The 19,659-nt window shown below is 35.9% G+C and overlaps 1 protein-coding gene across 1 annotated transcript in view; it reads right to left on the bottom strand.

The window, feature by feature from the left end:
• The window catches only part of LOC114150249 (transmembrane protein 132C), a 157,748-nt gene that overhangs the window by 59,880 nt on the left and 78,209 nt on the right, over positions 1-19,659 (bottom strand). Inside the window, exon 4 of the mRNA XM_028026592.1 lies at positions 3,676-3,819. Coding sequence (XP_027882393.1) covers positions 3,676-3,819 — 144 coding nt within the window. The remainder of the gene's footprint in view (positions 1-3,675; positions 3,820-19,659) is intronic.

Below are 19,659 nucleotides of genomic sequence, written 5' to 3' on the forward strand. Positions count from 1 at the left end.
AATAGAAGTCTAAATTGTACTTTTAACTTTGACATTTTCTGTTTTTAGAGGTCTTTCTGGATCAAGTTTGTATGCACTGCAAACCCATGTGTGGGTTCTTTTTGGTTACTGCAACTTCTTCCCAGTCCAAAAACATGCATGTAAGGTTAATTGGTCTCCTGTAATTTGCACTTTGTTCAGGGCTTACTGCGCCTCTAGGACAATGATCAATGGAGATGGCACCAGCCCACTGCAAACTGCAATGTTCTCTTTTGGTTCTATATATATTTTTTTTCAATAATCCATCCATGCATCATTTATGTCACAACAAATTTTGTACATTCCTGTGCCTTCCTTGAAGATTTTAATCTACAAAAAAATGCAAGGAATATAAAACTAAAAATGTTGTGAATGGAAGATGCACCTTGTCTGCTGTGCACTCCGTTTGGGGTAGAGAAAGTGCACTTGATAATGCTTTTAAGGAGCGTGTGTCACAACATTGCCCTTTTTCTTTTTGTTTTTTATTGGTATATTTCTGTCATGGCTGAATCAAGTAAAACATGACACTTAGACTTCAGGCTTTTTTGCCTCTGACTTTCATCTAACTGTTTATTTAGAGAAAAAAACTCTAAATGAGCTCTTCGACATGTGTAAGCTGATTTTTGAAAATGAATTGAAATTGAGGCATGCCACGGTGTTCTGGACCAACTGTCGAGGTTTCACAGCACAGGCTGGGAAACCGGTAAGGAAGGGGGTTTCAGTAGACAAGGTGCAGGAAATCGAGGGACTACAAACTCCCCCCTGTAACTGGGTGGGATGTTGGGTTAGTTAATATCTGACTCAGGCATGGTAGTCCTAATGATAAATAGAAAATAAATTACCTTAGCCTCGAAAGTATTTACAATATCATTTCTAAGGCTTTGGGATTCAGTAAGTTAAAAGGTAAGGACTCTCTTTTTATTGTGTTAGGAAAGTGGCATGGATCAAATAAACCATTTTGTACAATGCATGATTTCAGTGTTATTAAAGGAGGTCCTGCTGATGTGCATGCTGGGCTTCTTTAATTGCTCAGAGGGACACCTAATTGAGCAGGGCTTATTACTGATCCTGCAGCTGCTTTTTTGCAGGAACAAGTCAAACAGACATGCTGTTGTAAAAAAGAATCTGTGATGCACATGTTGCTCGTTTTGTTGTTTATCGTTTTGTTGTCCAAAACGAGCAACCTCTGTCCCATTATGCAGGCGACTGTCCTGTCAAATTATATACAACAGTTACTTTTAGCTGATGGATCAGCAGTATGGGCTGTTTTTCAATGATAGATTGTAGGAGACTGAAAGGCCATCCTTCAGTCACAAATAAATCAATCTGCATACCTTGTTTCACAAATTAATCAACGTGATATTTTATTACAGCAACACAATTAATGATCACATCAGCTTAAGCTGGCTGTTTTGTGGGGTCTGATGTTTTATCTGCTAAAATTTGAAGGACATCATGATTTAATATGTACATCATTACAAAGACTGGAAAATAACCAAACACCTTACCACATGACAGAGCAGTACAGAATTGGTCTAAAAGAGCAAATGCGATGTTGCTGAATACTCTCCTGTCATAATCTTGCAGTAAAACGAAAACCAGCAAACTGAGATGAATGTTTACTTTTGTGATATGTGTTTGTGAAAAACCCTAGGTCGCCTGATGGAAATAAATTATAAATAAAGCATCAAAATTGCAATTGAAAAAATACAACAAACAAAAAGAAAAAACTGTTTGCTGGGATAAGTAAAACAAAAACTAGAAAGGATGGCAACTCGAGGTTACAGGAAAGATCACAGATTTGGTAGCAGCTGTCCTGATTGACTGACTTGAAGTTGATGTGGAGCTGCAGGAAACCGAGGGACTTGAAACAAATGGCTAAACAAACAAATATCACAGAGTGAACGCAGACGCCATCTCATCAAAATACAAAAGAACCCCAAAAAACATTCCACTACATCACATTAGGTGTGTATGAGGATGTTCTTATAAAAGTCCCTTAATTTCCATCTATTTATTTGACATACATCTTGCCTGATAATAATGGTTTGTATATAGGATACAAATGACAACACATTTAAATACTTAAAGATGAAATGAGCTGTATTTTCATAAATGTCCACCTGCTGTCTAGAAATAGGTTTCGCCTGTGTTATAGGTCAGTCCGTTGGTGAGGTTAAAATTGCAAAGGAAAATACCGGTCTACACATATGACCTTGACTTAAAACAGTTCTGTATAATTCCATGTTTCTTCTCCTCAGTGGGACAGCAAGAAAGATACATGTAAATGATAGATGACTTGTCATTCATCACTGTCATCACCTTGACATGCAGGAGGAAATAACGACCCAGTTGGGGTGTGTCACTTCCTGTGTGCTCCTATTCTCTGCAACTTAAGTCATTTACGTGGCCTTGCAGAATGTCAAATTCTGTGAACACTTTGTTTTCATGGTTGGAAACTTGTAATCATCAATCACCTCCGCAAACGTTCACAGCTATGTGCACAATCTGATTTAAATGGTTTGAATGACACTGAAAGATCCAAGCGTCAGTGAATTTAAGGCGTATTTACCTGACAGAACCCCAATGGTTTCTATGTATGTAATGGTTAACTTTTAATCAATAATTTAACATCTTGTTGCATCCCTTCAGTAACAAAACCTATTGATTGGGTATTTTACTTGAAGACAAGTATTTTAAAATACATTGCATTTGTACCCTTTCAGGTACAAAAAAAGTTTTCTTGTTAATCTTTTAAAACATCTTAAGGATAAATAAGATTCCCCACAATAACATTCAGCTGCTCTAGAGGAAAATTCATTGGTATTTTATTGTATTATAGGGAGAATATTCAAATGGATGGAATAAACGCAACACAAGTGCATTAATTTTTAAAACTATACAACCACAAAAAAAGAGTTGCAGCTTTAAATTCACAATTTAAAAGTAACAAAGTACAAAATTTGCTGGAAATTTCAAATAAGAAGGTGAATAATGTGATGCATTTCGAGAAGTCTTGTTTATACAGAATAAATAACATCAGATGCTGCCAAAAACTATGGTTGTAAAATGTCTGGGTGTCAACAGAACTGCAGCAAAGACATGGTTTTCATAGCAAGAAAATATTTTTTGCGCTGCATAGTCCAATAAATACATACATTTTAAAAATGTTGATATTTCAGATTTACTTAAGATAAATAATGATTTTTCAGGGAAAAAGATTAAAACACAGGAATGTGTAAGACTAAACCACAGCTCTTAATTGCCTGAAACAAAATACAGCTACAGGTTGCTTGAGGGCCTCCAGGTTAAGTTACATTTATAAATATTGAAATCTTTATGCACTTGTGTAAAACTAATTACCAGAGGCTGCATATTTCAGAATATTTGTTGACATAGAGAAAACTCAACATATTATCCGTATCCATTAAGCCGAAGCAAAGCTGACACTTTGTTGAACAATACATTTAGGTGGCTACAGTTGGCTGAGAATCTGAGCGCTTTGCAGTGCCAAAAGAAATTATTTCTCAGATGCTGAGTCATGCCCTGCTTCGCTTTTAAGCAATCAGTTACTTACTGACAAATGTATGACAAAGAACATCTCTTGTTTATAATAATTTGCACTTTTAACTAGCAAAGAAAGAGAGGCATACATACCTTTGATTGAAGCTGTTCTCCTTCCTATGACAGTGTAGTGTAACAACCCTATGACCCTCACTTCTGACATCCTGACTGACTGTCCACATAACTGGGTTATTGGCTCGAGCTCCCAGGAACACCACTCCATCCTTCATTTTGACTCTGAAACACACAAATCATGTAATTTACATGTAAACATGTAAAAATGTAATAAAATGTTCTCGGCAGTATTTTATTCTTTTTTAACCAGCACTCTACTCCTCACTGTAAGACATCTACACGAAACGGCCTTAACGTTTTTGATACATTAGCCAATGCTGTATGCTGCTAGAGCAATGCAAGGCCATAAAATGTTTCTAATATACCCATTTAACCTAACAGAAGAAAGCTAGTAACTCTTTCGGGAGTCTAGCACATGTCCTGTATTCTTCAAGGTCTCCTGAAGAGCCTCATCTCTCCAAAATTAGACTGACACTTCTGAATAATTAAAACTTGAATCCAAAAGAAATTTTTCTGCTCGCAGCCACTTGTGAAAGGTTACATTTGAACAGCAGCCTAAAAGACAGTTCTGTCATATGGCTGTGAAGAGAAGACTTTGCACAAACTTCCTGTGAGTTATAAATCACCATTGGCAATAGGGTCACTTATACAATGCCATGTATAACATTTTGTTGGATATCTTCCAATTTTGTTGGAGATCTTGATATTGTTTTATGGTAGTCAGGCTGTGGTTTTGCCCCAACTTTTCTACATTGGTGCTACAGTCCATCATAGTGTTAAGGCAGACAGCCAGCTGGTTTATCCATAGCATGGATGGTTGCTGGGCAATTACTATCTCACTTGGTGATGCAGAGGTACAACAGGGCAGGTCTAATCCAACCTCATTGACACCAACATCCTGTTACAAGACATACAAAGGCAGACACGAGGTACGCATGTCTGAGTTTTCTGCAAAGGTCAAAAGTCTGGATCTTCTCTCAGTATTTTTTTTATTTAAATAAAAATGTCTTGTCTAGTTTTTCAGCTCTTTGTCACTGTCGAACTTTATGTTCAAAATAAAGATTCTGAAGTACCCATTTCTGCCAGGAGTAACATTGACAAGTGAATAAATAAAGAAAAGGCTGCAGGAAGCACACACACATTTGTGGAGGGTAAACTTTAAAGCGATCATGATGCATTACAATCAATAGTTTTACCTCAACCCCTGAAAGTGGAAAAATGCCTCCTGTAGATCCTAATGACAAGAGAACCCTCAAAGTCTCAAGCCTCCTTTGGAATGTCGAAGCATGACTAAGCCTATAAACCCTTTTTATTATTATTATTAACAGTTATGAAACATAACAGAAAAAAGATGAATCATTAGCTGTGTAAAATAGGATTCAGGATTAGCAAGCTTAGACCAATTAGGAATCATTTTGTAGTCAGAAACATTTTGTATATACTTCACTATACTTTAAACCTGAGAGTAATGTAAAGGCAGAAATTGTCTTCCTGCACCTGGGGTTTGTAAAACACTTCAATTTCTGCACCACCTGCCCAAGCCTTTTTTATCCTGCTATCATTTCTATTATTCATGGTCACAGTATGTGGGCGGATATACAAATGCTGTAAAAAGTATGACCTGCTTCCTTTTCTGTTTACTGGTATAGCTCTCCTTATCTTCTATTGTCACGTTAAATTATCATAAAGTATAAGAGTGGCTTTTCCTTTTTATTTTGCCTTCACAACTTCCTCAACTCTAAAACATTCAAACCAATATATGTGGGCAAGATGGAAGACAAAACCTGGTCCAAAACACAGAACAAAAAAGCTTAGAGACTTTTCATCTAACTCCATTATGAATATTGGGTCTACCTCATTTTGGATCTGCTAAATACTTTAAAAAGATGAATACAAAAGCTGTCCTGGGTAGGTAATGACATGACAGTCCATGCAGCAGTGCTTAGAGGAATACAGTCATTACCTTGTCTAAGTTGAACCAGCCACCTTTGATCTTATCCAATCTCTGCAACAGTAATAACTGTCCTTGGGTAAAAGGGTAATGGTGTGGAAACTGAACACAGTAATGAAGAGGAGGCAACTGATTGCTCTTTTGCTTACTGTTTTCATGTTATCACGTTATCTAAAGCACTTAAATGACTGCAATCATATGACAACATTCGAACTGGCAAACAGGAAACCAGGAAGACCGTCTTCCAATTGAGGCTGGTTGCAAATAAGACAATAGTTTAGCAAGGACATGGAAAAAGGGGATATTTTTCCTAGATTTACTTAGGAGATGCACTCTGTTGGCATTATCACTCGATGGTCCCACGGCAAAAATTACAATGCACTTCAATATCTGTTTACATTTTTTTTCCTATTCATCAAAAGACCAAAAAATAAACAAATCAAAAACAATCATACTGGCTTGTAGAGTTCCAAGATTGCAAAATGTTTTAGTCTTAAGTAACCCAGAGCATTATTACAAAAGATTTGCTACATTTTTAGTAGAAAAATAAAGGACACCTATTGGTGCCACAGCCATGGCTTTAATGTGCTGTCTGTGGCTTACTATAAGCAAATCCATGGGCTCAAATAAGTATTATGTTTCATATTTAAGATTTGAAGTGTTTGTTGCGGATTAGGGGCATTCCTAGCCTATTTGGTCCACCCATATCAAAAACTATTACTGTTGCCAATTTCAGAATTAATTCTGAAATCTTTTTTTTACAGACAATTTACTTGACAGTTGCATTATTACTGCAATACATGTTACATTATTAAAACTGCACAGGTATTAAGGATGGTCTAAAGAAAAGAATTGGCTAAAATATTTTCACTTATCAAACATTGTATAGTTAGTTTTACTAAGTAGAAACAGCAAGCATATTTTATTCATTGTGTTGTTTTATATAGTTTTAAAATCAATTTCAGTATTTTCTTCTATTAACTCATTACTTTAAAACTAAGGTAATGCAGACACAATCCTGCTAAATTCAATAATAAACTGTGAAAAGAACAAAACAAATCTTGTACTGATCTACAAGAAACACAAAACATTTTTCTTGATGTTCAGCGATGTGTGGCAAATGTAGCTGTAATGCTAAACCTAGCAGCTAAACCTAGCTAACCAGGAACAATAAGTTAAATTTCAACTTCTGCATCATATTTCTTTTTTTCTTGCTCTACTGCAAAAAAAGAAGTATGTATTAACTACATTAAGATAATTCCTGTTTTCCCAATGTCTGTCTCAACCTGTCAATGTGTAAGAGGCAAGCTCCCCCAATAGGTCTCTAGTTCATTACAGGCACTAGTTTAGATAATGTTTTGTGATTATACTTGGCATTTCAGAATACATTTTCAGTTAATCAGTTACTTAAATACATAGTTAGATGAATTGACCCACAATGAGTTTTAATGAAGCAGTTTTGAAATGCATAATTGGGTTCTCCCTCCATTCCTTCCTATCCTTCATGCAGTGCATCACATAAACATTCTAGCATGTGACACACTATATAGAGCAGTAGGTGTAAATTAACTAACAACAAGTCATGAATGAGATTGGTTTGGTTAATGTGATTTTTGGTAAGGGAGGGCAATCACTGGAGTTACGAGAGGCAACAATAAGGGAAAGCAATTTGAAAGAAGGCTCACTTTCACGTGCATCAGCACATAAAGCTGCCTCATTAATTCTGTGAAAACCTCTATCTGTAAGATGAGTATTTACAGAAGACAGAAAAGACCATTTTAAAACTCCCCCTGTTATATGCCTGATTGACTTCTAGAAACAACACTGGCAGAGGAAAAAAACAACACTCCCTTCATTCCGAGCTCCCTTATGAATGTTGAAATGTTGTTAGTTTATTGATATATTTAAAATGAGGAATGCAGTGATGTCTGTTATGTTGAGCAATTTGAGCAACATGGCTGTGATATTAGGTTTTGAGAGTCCAAGGCAATGTCTGGCACAAAAACAAATCTTTGTTACAGATTGATAGTGTGGGACCCAAGTGCCAGCATGTAGATTGAAAGTTCAGGAAGACATGGAGAATCTTTATCAATCCAAAGTACAAAAAAATAAAAAAGCAGGGCAACTTAACCACATGCATGCCCACGGTAAAAATCAGAGATGGATTTGAGCAGTGACTGAGAACCCACATATACTGATCATGTCCTCATCATGGCATTTGCTAGAGGGCAGAGGAGATTTATTTGGAAGCAAGTAAACAATTTGTTTTGAATGTCCATTTGGTACAAGCAGGAAAAATTGGCAAGCATAAGGATTTGAATGCATTTGAAAGGGACTAAATTGTGATTGCAAGACAATTGGGTCAAACAATCTCCAAGACTGTTTAGTAACTGTTTGATGGTCTGCAGCAGTCAGGGAGTGATTGATCCAAAGTTGCCCAACAAAGGAACAAAGATGAACAAATAACAGAATTATTGGCTAAGGTTCATTGTGGTATGTAGGAGCTGATAGGTGTCCCAAATGAGCTGATCTCACAAACAGACTGAATGGCTCACACTGCTGAAAAACTTAATGCTGATCCCAATAAAAAGCTGTTTGGTCAGTATGGAGCAGGAAAGCTGCAGAGTTGTCAGGTTGTTAATGTTAAGAAGCAATTATTCAGATTGATCAAAATATTTCTCTAGACAGTAACTTATATTTGAAATCTTTTCAAGTCCTTTCACATTGTCATACAGTCTGAAAGTTGACAGATTAAAAACAGTGTAATTGATAGTGTGTCAATAACAACTTGATTACTTTGCTAAATAAAAACCTGAGGAATAAAAATCTCCTCTGGAGGGGGATAATAATAATAATAATTGAACCAACATTTGGTTAGGAAAAAAAATGTCAGGGTACTAATACCAAAACCACAAGTTAAGTTAATGACAACCTTATAAGAGATCAATGTGTCATCCTGTGGACACAGTAGATATCCACATCAATATTCCTGGCTGTCAAGCCTTAAATTTATAGGATGTTTCATATGACAGGTGTGTGACAGGCACATAATCTAGCACTGCCATTCTGTGAATAATTGCTAAAACTGCTGAACAAGACATGCAAAGACATTGATAGATGCAGATCATTACCCTACAGTAAAGGCTGTATCACATCTATTCTGTGTCTATTTTCACAGCAGAAGTAGGCATTATTGTTTGTTACTGTCCACTCAAATTGCTACTTTTAACTCATGATCAATTTTCAAATTAGCATATCAATTAACATGTTCAATAAAAAGGGGAAAAGAAGAAAGTGAATCCTTTTAAAACACAGGTGTCAAACTCCAGTCCTCAAGGGCCGCTGTCCTGCAGTTTTTAGATGTGCCACAGGTACAAAACACTGGAATGAAATGGCTTAATTACCTCCTCCTTGTGTAGATAAGTTCTCCAGAGCCTTGCTAATGGCCTAATTATTCTATTCAGGTGTGGTGCAACAGAGGCACATCTAAAAGTTGCAGGACACCTGCCCTTGAGGACTGGAGTTTGACACCCCTGTTTTAAAATGTTGAAATAAAATCATCATTGCTTTGATAAATTGATGACTGTGTAGTGACAAAGAAAATGCAGATGTGTTTATCAGGAAAGCATATTGGTGGGAAATAAAATGAACTGTTAGTTTTTGAGCTTGTCAGAGAAAATATCCTTTCTTGGTTTGTTTCTTTTTTGGGGGAAAAGGAAGTGTAAAGGTCTTCATAGTCAGCTCAAGGGTGGAAGAATAGCTTGAAGTTAGAGGTGTGTGGGCAGAAAGACAAACCAGCAGAGTGGATCAGATAAGACAGGTATTCCATCACACGGATGAAAAGGGACAAATGATGGGGAAACATTTGAAGAACGGGAAGATTTTGATAAAAGATTTCATTGGATAAGTGGCTCGAATAAAAAACATGTTTTCCAAGAGTTACTGCATCACTCTTGGAAAACATGTCGTCTATGTTGATGTTGTATTTTAGTTAACAGAAGAAACATCAAATTCACCTCAGCAAAATTTTATTGAAAATACAGAGAAAACACAATGGTTTTATTTAAAGGACATGGAAATTTGGTTAAAAACACAAAAAGTGAAACAGTATCCTAATAATGATGTTTACTGATTTGTAAATGTGGTTGAAAGATGAGCAAACCAATCCTCACATTCAATAGAAATGAACATTTAAATATATTTCATATTCCAAATGAGGCTACACAATACCCCAAAATGATCAAAAACCTAAATATGGAGAAATGCCATTAATTCACAATGTTAAATGTTTCCCCAAAATAAAATAAAGCCGATAAGGCACTTTTCCCTTCTTTCTAACCGTTGTTTTACTATAACCAGAATTCAACTTTTGTCCCTAACAGAACTCCATACCTTTACCGAAAATGTACAGTTCTAAACTTAAACACAATATCACACATGGGTCCATACTCTCTCACACACACACACTGTCAGGTACCGGTTAAAGTTTTTGTTGCGGGCCTGATGAAGCTAGGGTGCGAAGTCGCTACAAAAATCCTCTTCTCCCAGTGTAAACAATGAAATCAACTCAGACCTGCTCGCTCAGCCAACATTAACCGCTCCTCACATGTAATCAGTGGTATTAAAAATTTACAAAAGCAATAATTAAAGTTTCTCGCTTATATTTTTAATATACCTAAAACCATAATACAAATATTTTGCAAATATTAAAGGGCCTTAAGTACATGGTTTTTAACCAGGGGCAACAGGTATAATTTCTGAAATAATTTTAAATAGGCTACTCTTTCCCCTTAAATTGTTTAACTGGAGAGTAAGCCAAATTGCACTGGGCTTGTTTTGCAGGCCCTTAATTGACAAACACCTGCGACCAAATCCTGTTATGAAATAAGCACAGAAACCATAGAGAATAACAAACAGGTTTTCTTGTCTTCTCTCTCCCTCTCTTTGCTCCCCTCATTTATAAACAAAACCATCTCCATTACCTTTGGGAAAACTAAATTAAATAGTAGCCACTGACACATGAACCTCGGCTGGGACCTGGACCAGTAAATTAGGAATGTGAAGCAGGGCGGGCGGGTGAGGAGATGCCCTGAGTCAATTAGCTGGTCGGTGAAGTGTTTTTAGGGGTGAGTGAACCACCGGCAGATGTGGTGATAAAGAGGGAGTTAATTCAATTAATGAATTTGATGCTGCTCCAGCCATTATCAGAGCCAGTAAGGAGTGCTGGTGCGGAGCAAAGCTGCAAACACAAAACAAGATTAACACTGTCTGATAAGAAGTGTTTGCCAGGCAAAACTCATCTCTATGCACACAATGTACTGGGCCTCTCCTTGTGTCACTCCTTTGTCTCACTTTCAGCACATCTCAACTCCTATTTCCATCTGAATGTTTATCTTCCCCCTTTGAAACAATTAGCTTTTCTCCCTCTTTCAACTAACCTATCCACCATTGGTGTTCTATGCTAGATTCATTAATTTATTCATAAAAAGCAATCAAGATATCCTACACGCCGTTAGTCATGCTAATTTGTTTCATTTAATTTAACTTACTTCAGTGAGTAAACTTTCATCATGTAATTTAAAGGTCTACTGACTGAAACATCTTAATTAAAGTGCCTACAAGTAACTAAGTTTGTTGCAACTCTTGATCAGTTCAAATTTACAAGCTGGGCTAAGTATAAAGCTGATCAAATATATATTAAATAAAACATTATTCATCCCAGTTATTGACAACCTATTTTATTTAAAGGGCAAAGAAAGAGTAAGTCACAATAAAATATGTTGGACATGCAGCAAATATTTCCATCTTACTACTTCTAGTCTGCACCCAGAAATACAGTCCCACTGTTCTATTTGGATCGGCTTGACATATTCAAAGCCATAGTTTGGAGGGATGTTAGGAATGATGGAAGAAACTTTACAAAAGTTTCAGTCTGGAGAAAGAAATTTAAAAAATGATGGGTGAATGAATTATGGTCTTATAAACTAAACTAGAAGTCCAACTTTTGTTTTTAAAGGACTTGGAGTACCCAAATTAAAACCTGTGGAGTCACCGGCAATGATCTGTGGAAAAGAAATGTCCTCAAAATAAGCCATGATTTCCATTGAAGAAATTACTTAATTATTTTTATTTCAGTTCTTTATTTCATCTGTGCTTATGAGAAGTTTAAAAACAAGTGCACCCCCTATGAGGCTGTGAGAAAAACTCTTGGCGAAACACTGGTTCAACTGAGTTGGACACTGTGTAGTTGTATGTCTCAGAGTTCATACAATAAAATAAAAGAATAAGAAAAAAAAAACTCTGTACTGAATGTTTTTGCAACCTCTCCTCCCTTAATGTTAAAGCACACCCTCCAATTTTATCTGGAGGCGGTTCAGTAAATCTGTGTTAAATTGGCTTAGCTCTGAATTTTAACCTTTTGAAATGCTAACTTCACTTTGGAAAAAGAAGAGGGAGGGGGAATCCACCACCGCCAAAGATCAATATCTGTATTATCAAGACAAGAGAGGAGATGGGTCCGTTTTGAGAATATCAGAGTTGAGAAGAGTTTAAATGTTCTTCTGAAAAGGGGCCGCTGTAATAAAAAGGATTTCTACTAAGTATTACTTAGTTATACCTGAAGTGGATTGATTTCAGTTCTTTGAAATTTGGTCAATACTGACTGTCACCAAACAAGAGACACAATTACAATCAGGTGGCCATACAAGCCACTGTACTTTACAACAAAATGCTTTGACAATTTACTTTGGAACTACTGGGAGAGAAAAATCATTGATAGTTTCAGGCATTCTAGGCATTGTTTGATGCTTCAAAAGAACAATTTAGTGTCTCATCTACGGTAAGAATGAATGACTGACATGTGGAGCCTAGATGCAAGCACTGGAAAATCCTTGGCATCATTTAAAAAAAAGAAGGGATATAAAGCAAATGTCAGAGGGAGAACAGTTGACTTCAAAGAGAAAAAAAGTTGGCCGATGTGACTTGTCATCTAACGACATTGACAAATTCATGATAGGTCAAGAGCAACTCCCATATCCTGGAGAGCCTAAGGGAAAAATTTATGTTAACATGGCTACATAAACTCAGCTTTTGATCGTGTCCAAAAAAAAAAAAAAACACTCATTCATCTTATAAATTTTAGTAACATTTGCTGATCTTATTCAAGCTTTAGTTCTAAGAATTTCCTCATTTCCCTTTGAAGAAATAGCAAACTAGAAGATAATTCTAAGGTCTTAAAAATGTTTAAGGTACTGATGTATTTTTATTCAAACTAATACATTTCAAGTCACCTGAAAAAGAAAACAAAGTCTCGGTCAGCTCTGTACCTTCAATAACTGAATGATATTACCTCTACTTGGCTTTAAAGTTATTTAAAAGTCAAAATACTGTGCAAAGAATTATTCAGTCCAAAACATTGAAATCACTGGATCCAATAATTTCTATGGCCACACTTGTATAAAATCCTCCACCTGGGCATGTAGACTGCTTCTACAAACATTTGTAAAATAATGTAAAAAATAATGGTTTCTCTCAGGAGGCCAGTGAATTTCATCATGGTACCATGACAGACTGCCATCTGCGCAAAAAGTATGGTGGTGAAATTGCCTCGCTTCTAAATATTAATCACAACATGTTGGTTTAATATGACAAAGTGGATGGGATTGAAGATAACAGTCTCCAATTCATGAAGGGCACATAAAATCCCACAGTGGTGTCAGCAGATCCTGAGGCCAAAAGAGTAGAGGTTACAAACTCTCTCAAGAGTCAGACGTTACAAACCTTCAGCCTTCTTACAGGATTTAGATTAGCTTAAGAACAGCACATAGAGAGCTTCATTGGTTAGATTTCCAGGGACATGTAATTGTATCTGAGCTTTACTTCAGCTAGTTCAATACAAATATCAAGTTCATTGGTGCAAGGCACCCTGCCACTGGACACTAGACCAGTGGAGACGAGCCTCTTTAGTGACATCCACAGTTTCACAGTTTCACATGATGCATATCTCCAAATATGCATCATGTGCACAAATGGATGAATTGATGTTTATTAGTTTTAATCAAGGTGGTTGCTTGTATTCTACTCAGCTGCAGCAAAATGTTTGTATCATATATAAGAACAATGAGCAGATTTCAGAAAAAAATTGGCAACAATAAAACACATGCTAGCATTTTGTAAAGAGGGCTAGGGGAGGATAGAATGGCAAAATTTCATTAACAGAGATTCTCAGCAATCACCTTGAGCAAAGTTGATAAAAATTTAATTCAATTAGATATGTTCCATTAAGATTATTTTAAGATCCCTAAAATGTTTCTTGAACTGCATCATCACTGTCAACAGCAGCAGGAAGAATTAAGAAAATGCATTTTTGTTTTTGCAAGCAGATAGAAATATAGTGCCACACTACTAGCAAATGATGGAATTATCTTAAAGTTTTGTAGAATGTTGCATTTACTGATTTTTATGGATGGACTATAAAAAGAAAACAAATAAGATGGAAAGTATTAACACTCATAATAGATACTGATGAGCTGCTGTCACATCCCAGCAGCATCTAAGCTTTTTGGGAATCCTAGGAATTCAGTGCTAGCTCAAACATAGCAAATAAAACTGAAACTTAAATCTTTGCAACTAAATGTAACTTGAATGTTCCACAGTCTATGTTGAAATCTATATAAGTTACTTGTTCTCTGTAAAGTTAAATAAAGCCAGGTGTTCTGCTCAATTCTTGTGTTGCTTTAATTGTCACCAAACCACATGCACAAAGTTGAACTGGCTGTTTATTTCTTCATTACACTTTTAAAAACTTTAAATATTGTGATGCTATGCAAATCTATTTGTTATTGGGGGAAAACAAAATTTTTTCCCCAATAATCTTTAACAAATTCTTACATAAGATCAAGTGTCTTATTTGGCATGTCAAACTTTTTTTTTTCAGGGTCAAAATATACGTGAGCCAAAATCTTCATAATTTATATCAAATACAAAAAAATTACTGCAACTCTGAATAAAAATGGGTTATATATTGGCTTGAATATTACAGCGATCTCTGTGTGTACTGAGTGTGTATTTAAAGCAAAGCCAAGGGAATGATGACACCAAGGGGTGTGACGGTGCAATATCCAATGCGGCATAAAGAGAGTCACCTCTAGTACATCACAGCTTGACTCTCATTACAATGTAATATTCCAAATGTAAAATTCAAGAACATTACTAGTCTGGTGCACAGACATGTTGGATATTTCAATCCTCAATTGAGTCACTGGATTTGTGGATCAAGCACAGGATTTTAGATGAGAACTCATTTGAAAACTATGTCATGATGGTTTTTCGTTCGTATTTTTCTTGTTTAGCAGGAATTCATGCCAATCAGGGTGGCAAAAACTTCCAATTTCCAATTTGCTTTAATGCTGGATTTCAGGAACCAGCTACTACTGCTGCTGTGCTGTAGATTACAGTTGAAGGAATCAGGTCATGTTGTATCAGACAGAAGCCTGATCCCTATGGCTGCTACTTGAAAGGTAGCCTAGCCAGTTAAATGCAGGATACAAACACACACAGTCGGTGCTTCCAGTAAAACCTACTTTACACAAGGTTGGATCCAGGGGATAAAAATTAGACTTTGCATTTGCTCTGTGGGTTTGGATGGATGATCCTGGACTGATCCAATATTTGGAGGGATGCAGAAGAGGTCAAGCAGTATAATCTCAGGATATAGCAGGGCAGATTATTGCAAGTTGGTAAACCTGATGTAGAACGGGTTACACAGATTAACTCTGATGCTGCTGTTGGTGATTAATTTGTCACAATTTGTACAGTTTCTGTATTGCTCTAAATTGCACATTTACCTCAAAAGGCCTCACAATCTGTTTTGTTTTCACACAGAAAATTTCATCAAGAAAACTCCTGTAAGTAACAAGGAAATTTGGACACAAACTATATAAATTGGTTCGTAGAGCAACTTTTCCCATTGGACCGGTTGAGCAAAATGTGTCCACTACTTGATAACTTTCAGTTCATTTGCTTTACTGTCAGAGAAATAAAACATTTATGCATCAAATAGAGTAACAACATAATAGCCATAACTGTTGTGTATATACAAATTATACTAATCTAAAACCATTACTTAAACAATTAGTCTTTGTGTACGCTAAAGCTTTTTAATCACAGTCTTTACAAATGGCTGACTATTCGTTATACCCTCTAATTAGATCATTAATTGTATGAGCACATTGCTATGCCAGATTTGACACATACAAACAAAAACATTAATGGACTAATGGCGTGGTCGGCATAAACAACAGTAAGAGTTAAAACAGTTGAGAAGAGACTAATTGCTTTCTTGTACCTTATTCCCAAACTCACAGAGGTGTTAAAGCTGCCATTGTGTGGTCAGGTTATCAGGAATTGAAAAATAGATACAGTAAGTTTCCAGCTTCACCAAGGTTGAGGGCAGTCATTGTATATGATGAAATAGATAGTTGGCTAGGTACTGAACTCAGAGTTCCGTGAGAGTCTAAATGTCACTTGTTGTATTTGGCAGTATTGTGACATTTCTGTGTTGCTCCGGGAGGGTGGCAAGTTGATTGCAGGAGTAGCAAAAGTGAGAATAAAGATGATGGCCACAATGCAAATCCTACATTGCCCAACTAAAAGAAGACATTATTGTGACATTGAACAATTCGCAAACATCAGATAATTGGCTCTGTCAGAGAAAAAGCACACTACTACAAATAAATAAATTCCATCCTGATTTCATGTTACTCTTTCTGCAGGGAAGAAAATAAGCATATAATGCAGTTTATACTACTGGGTAATAGAAGGTGAAATTGCTCTTACATCAATTCAAGTCTGATCTGGCATGTCAACCATTGCATAAGATCAGTATGAACTTCATTATTTGGACCAATGCGCTTACTTAAATAGTTACTCTCAGCAGACTTCACATCATATAGGAGACAGGGAAAAGCTATAGGTGAGGTTTACCAAGTGCAAATTAGCGTTTGTGCTAAAATTGTCATGGTAATTGAGCGAATGGGTGTGGACAGAAAGGAAGACGCGATCTTTTAACGCTTGTTTTCTACCTTTTTTTGTTTGTTTTTTTCAGATAGCGGTATCAGCAGTGTAAGCAAAATAATCTAAATTGAAATCATGTAAGGATTTACAGACCAAATTGTTTCTTAGAAGGTTTTTCAAAATGACACTTTTTTTCACTTTTGGTACAAACAACAGAATTTTTAAAGTTCATGTTTTGCACTCTTGTTGATAAGAAGAAAAGTCTTTTCCTCATCACATCTTTCCCAAACTCATCTTTAAATTCTTAGGTGAAGTAGATAGACAAACAAAAAAAAAAAAAAATTTGCATCATTGTAAAACTGTAGAAAACAGAAAAAACTAAACATTATATTACTAGAAATTTCAAAGAAATCCTGACTAAGTATTTTCACCTATTTCATAAAATGAAGCCTGCTAGGAGTCTTCATTCAACACTCATGCAAGAACTGAAGTTCAAATGGCAAATGACTGTATGGCATTTTACTAAAATAAAGTTGGATTCAATACAGTAGAATGTAGTTAAAATAACATCGCTGATGGACAATGTCTCCATTCCCATGAATGAAGCTGTTGCTTAACTGGAGAGCTCTTTCAGTGGCAGACTGCTGCATCCTTGTGCACAAAAGAGCTTTATGGTGAATCCTTCCTTGTGGATTATATAAAAATATATTGCAGTTCACAGTGAAATGTATGGAGTGATTTGAACGTTACTCTATGAAACAATAAACTTCTTACTTTGATTCTGATAGACTGTTGAGATGCAATGTTAGACTGAATGACAAAATGTAGCTGTGGGACTTCTCTTTATGTTTTGTGTACATCTCCAAAATACTAGTTCAAAGCACATTTGCAATATAATTAAGATAACAATTTAAACTTCAACATTTATTTACTTGGTTTCTTTGTGGGGGTTTTCGTATGACAGAAGTGAGATAAATGTTAATTTTTAAAGGCTTTTTATACATCTCAAACATTTGTGCTAATAACATTGGCTGACATAGCAGAAAACAGATTTTGATTTATTTAATTCACAGCCTAACTTAGTAACTATCCAAAATCCAAAATCCAAAAACTAACTATACAAAATCTAGCTCATCAACTGTTCTTAAAAAAATATTTCATCAGAATAACGAGAGTCCTTTGCCAGCTATGACCTATTTTAACTGTCACACAGCCTTGAACAACAGTAATATTAGTACGGAAAATAACTTTGGCTTTTCAAGCAGTCTTAAAAGCCAGCATCAAGTGTGCTCTAGTGTGGATCAAATTCAAAGTTAGAGAAAGGAAAGTAATATTGTGTTACCGGAATAAAAACTATCTCAAAGAAGTCATAGTGTTCAACTTTGGCATAATCCCTCAGAGAAGATTTTCCATTTCTTAAAAAAGGTTTAGATCTGCTAGTGAAGTTAAAATAAACTATGTAGAAAGAATTACTGTTTGGACAAACATGTCACACTTCCCAGATGGCATTAAAATAAACTTAATGACATCTTTTTTTGTGTAAACAACCGTGCAAGACAACATTATCCTTGCAAAACAGTTTCATCATGCACTGTTCATGGTGTTCATTTCAGAGGACGTGCCTGACATTACTGAATCCCAAGCTAGGATGTAATTTAAATAAAATCCAAGCTTTACACACAAGCTGACAGCAGACATGGAATGTTTCTCTTGCTCTCTCTCTGTCTCTCAGTCAATAGATAGATAAAATTCACAATTCAAGGTTTCATTCAAACTGCAGCAATTTGCAGTATGCTAGTCTCGCATCATGGTCTCTTACTTTACCTTGACCTTTACTGAATCTTTAACGAAAAACTGCAAAGAATATGATACAAAATTTTACACTTTTTACGCAGCTGCTTTCAAAATTAAACTTCAATTCCGCAAAACAAATATTTGCCCATAGTATGAGTGCTGTGACTTTCTCGCCGCTGTACTCTTGTCAGTGCTTACGAGTGTGAGAGGTGTTCTTCCACTTTGTTGTGTAAATAAGCTGCCACTTTCTCCTGCAATTTAAATGACTCCATGGCACACTGTAATTGTCAGGAGAGATGAGAATCAAACAAACTAATCTCACAACTGATTGTTTCCACAGCTGTTCAACATTTCCAGCAACCCCGTCTTTCTCCTTCTCCGTCTTTCTTTTTCCACAATTATTCATTTTGCAGACATGATTTTGTCCTTTTTTTATTTTTATTTAAGGCTTTCTGCAGGAGTCTGACTCAAATATCTTAGATAAATGAAAATGATGGTGGCAATAAACTTAGGTTTGTTCCTTGGATTTCATTATCCAGAAGACAACAAAGACAATCAAATCAAAATAAAATATCAAGCAAGATATATACAGAGTAAGGTGTAAGTACTACTGATATGTGCAAAAAATATTTCTGCAAATATTTATCAGAATCATCAGTGGTAGATTGCAGGATCTCACACAGATATAGGGACACAAAACATACATATAAATTCTCTTATCTTCCAAAAGACACTTGACCAAGCAGTGCAATATCACCAAATTTGCTGGTAGATAAACAGAGGCCTGAGTCAAACATCTAGCCCAGCAGACCCCAAAATAGCATAAATAAGAGAAATTTCCCAAGTGTTTTGTATACATGGAAAAAGAAAGCGTCATTATAAGAAGTATTTTATTTCTGTTTTTAGCAAGTACAATACCAGTTATTATCTGGCATTCTTTCTAACCTTTTTATTGTGAAAAATGCTTTGTTCCTCCATCTTTTACTCAGTTCTAACTCACTCAAATTAAGCAAAATTTTCTACATTAAAAATATAGCCATCTCTACACATTTAACAAAATAAGATTCAATCACCAATTTGGACAAAATCTTTATAGCTCATGTTAAACTTGCTTTCCTACGGTGCTTGGTAACATTGCAACTGACTAACTTTCTTCTCTACTATATGTTAGCAGTTCTTATCAACCAGCACCATGCCCTCAGCATTACTCTCACTTCACAGGGCTACCAACACCTCAACTGCCG

Source organism: Xiphophorus couchianus, chromosome 8 (genome assembly GCF_001444195.1).
Source record: "Xiphophorus couchianus chromosome 8, X_couchianus-1.0, whole genome shotgun sequence".
Classification (NCBI taxonomy): domain Eukaryota; kingdom Metazoa; phylum Chordata; class Actinopteri; order Cyprinodontiformes; family Poeciliidae; genus Xiphophorus; species Xiphophorus couchianus.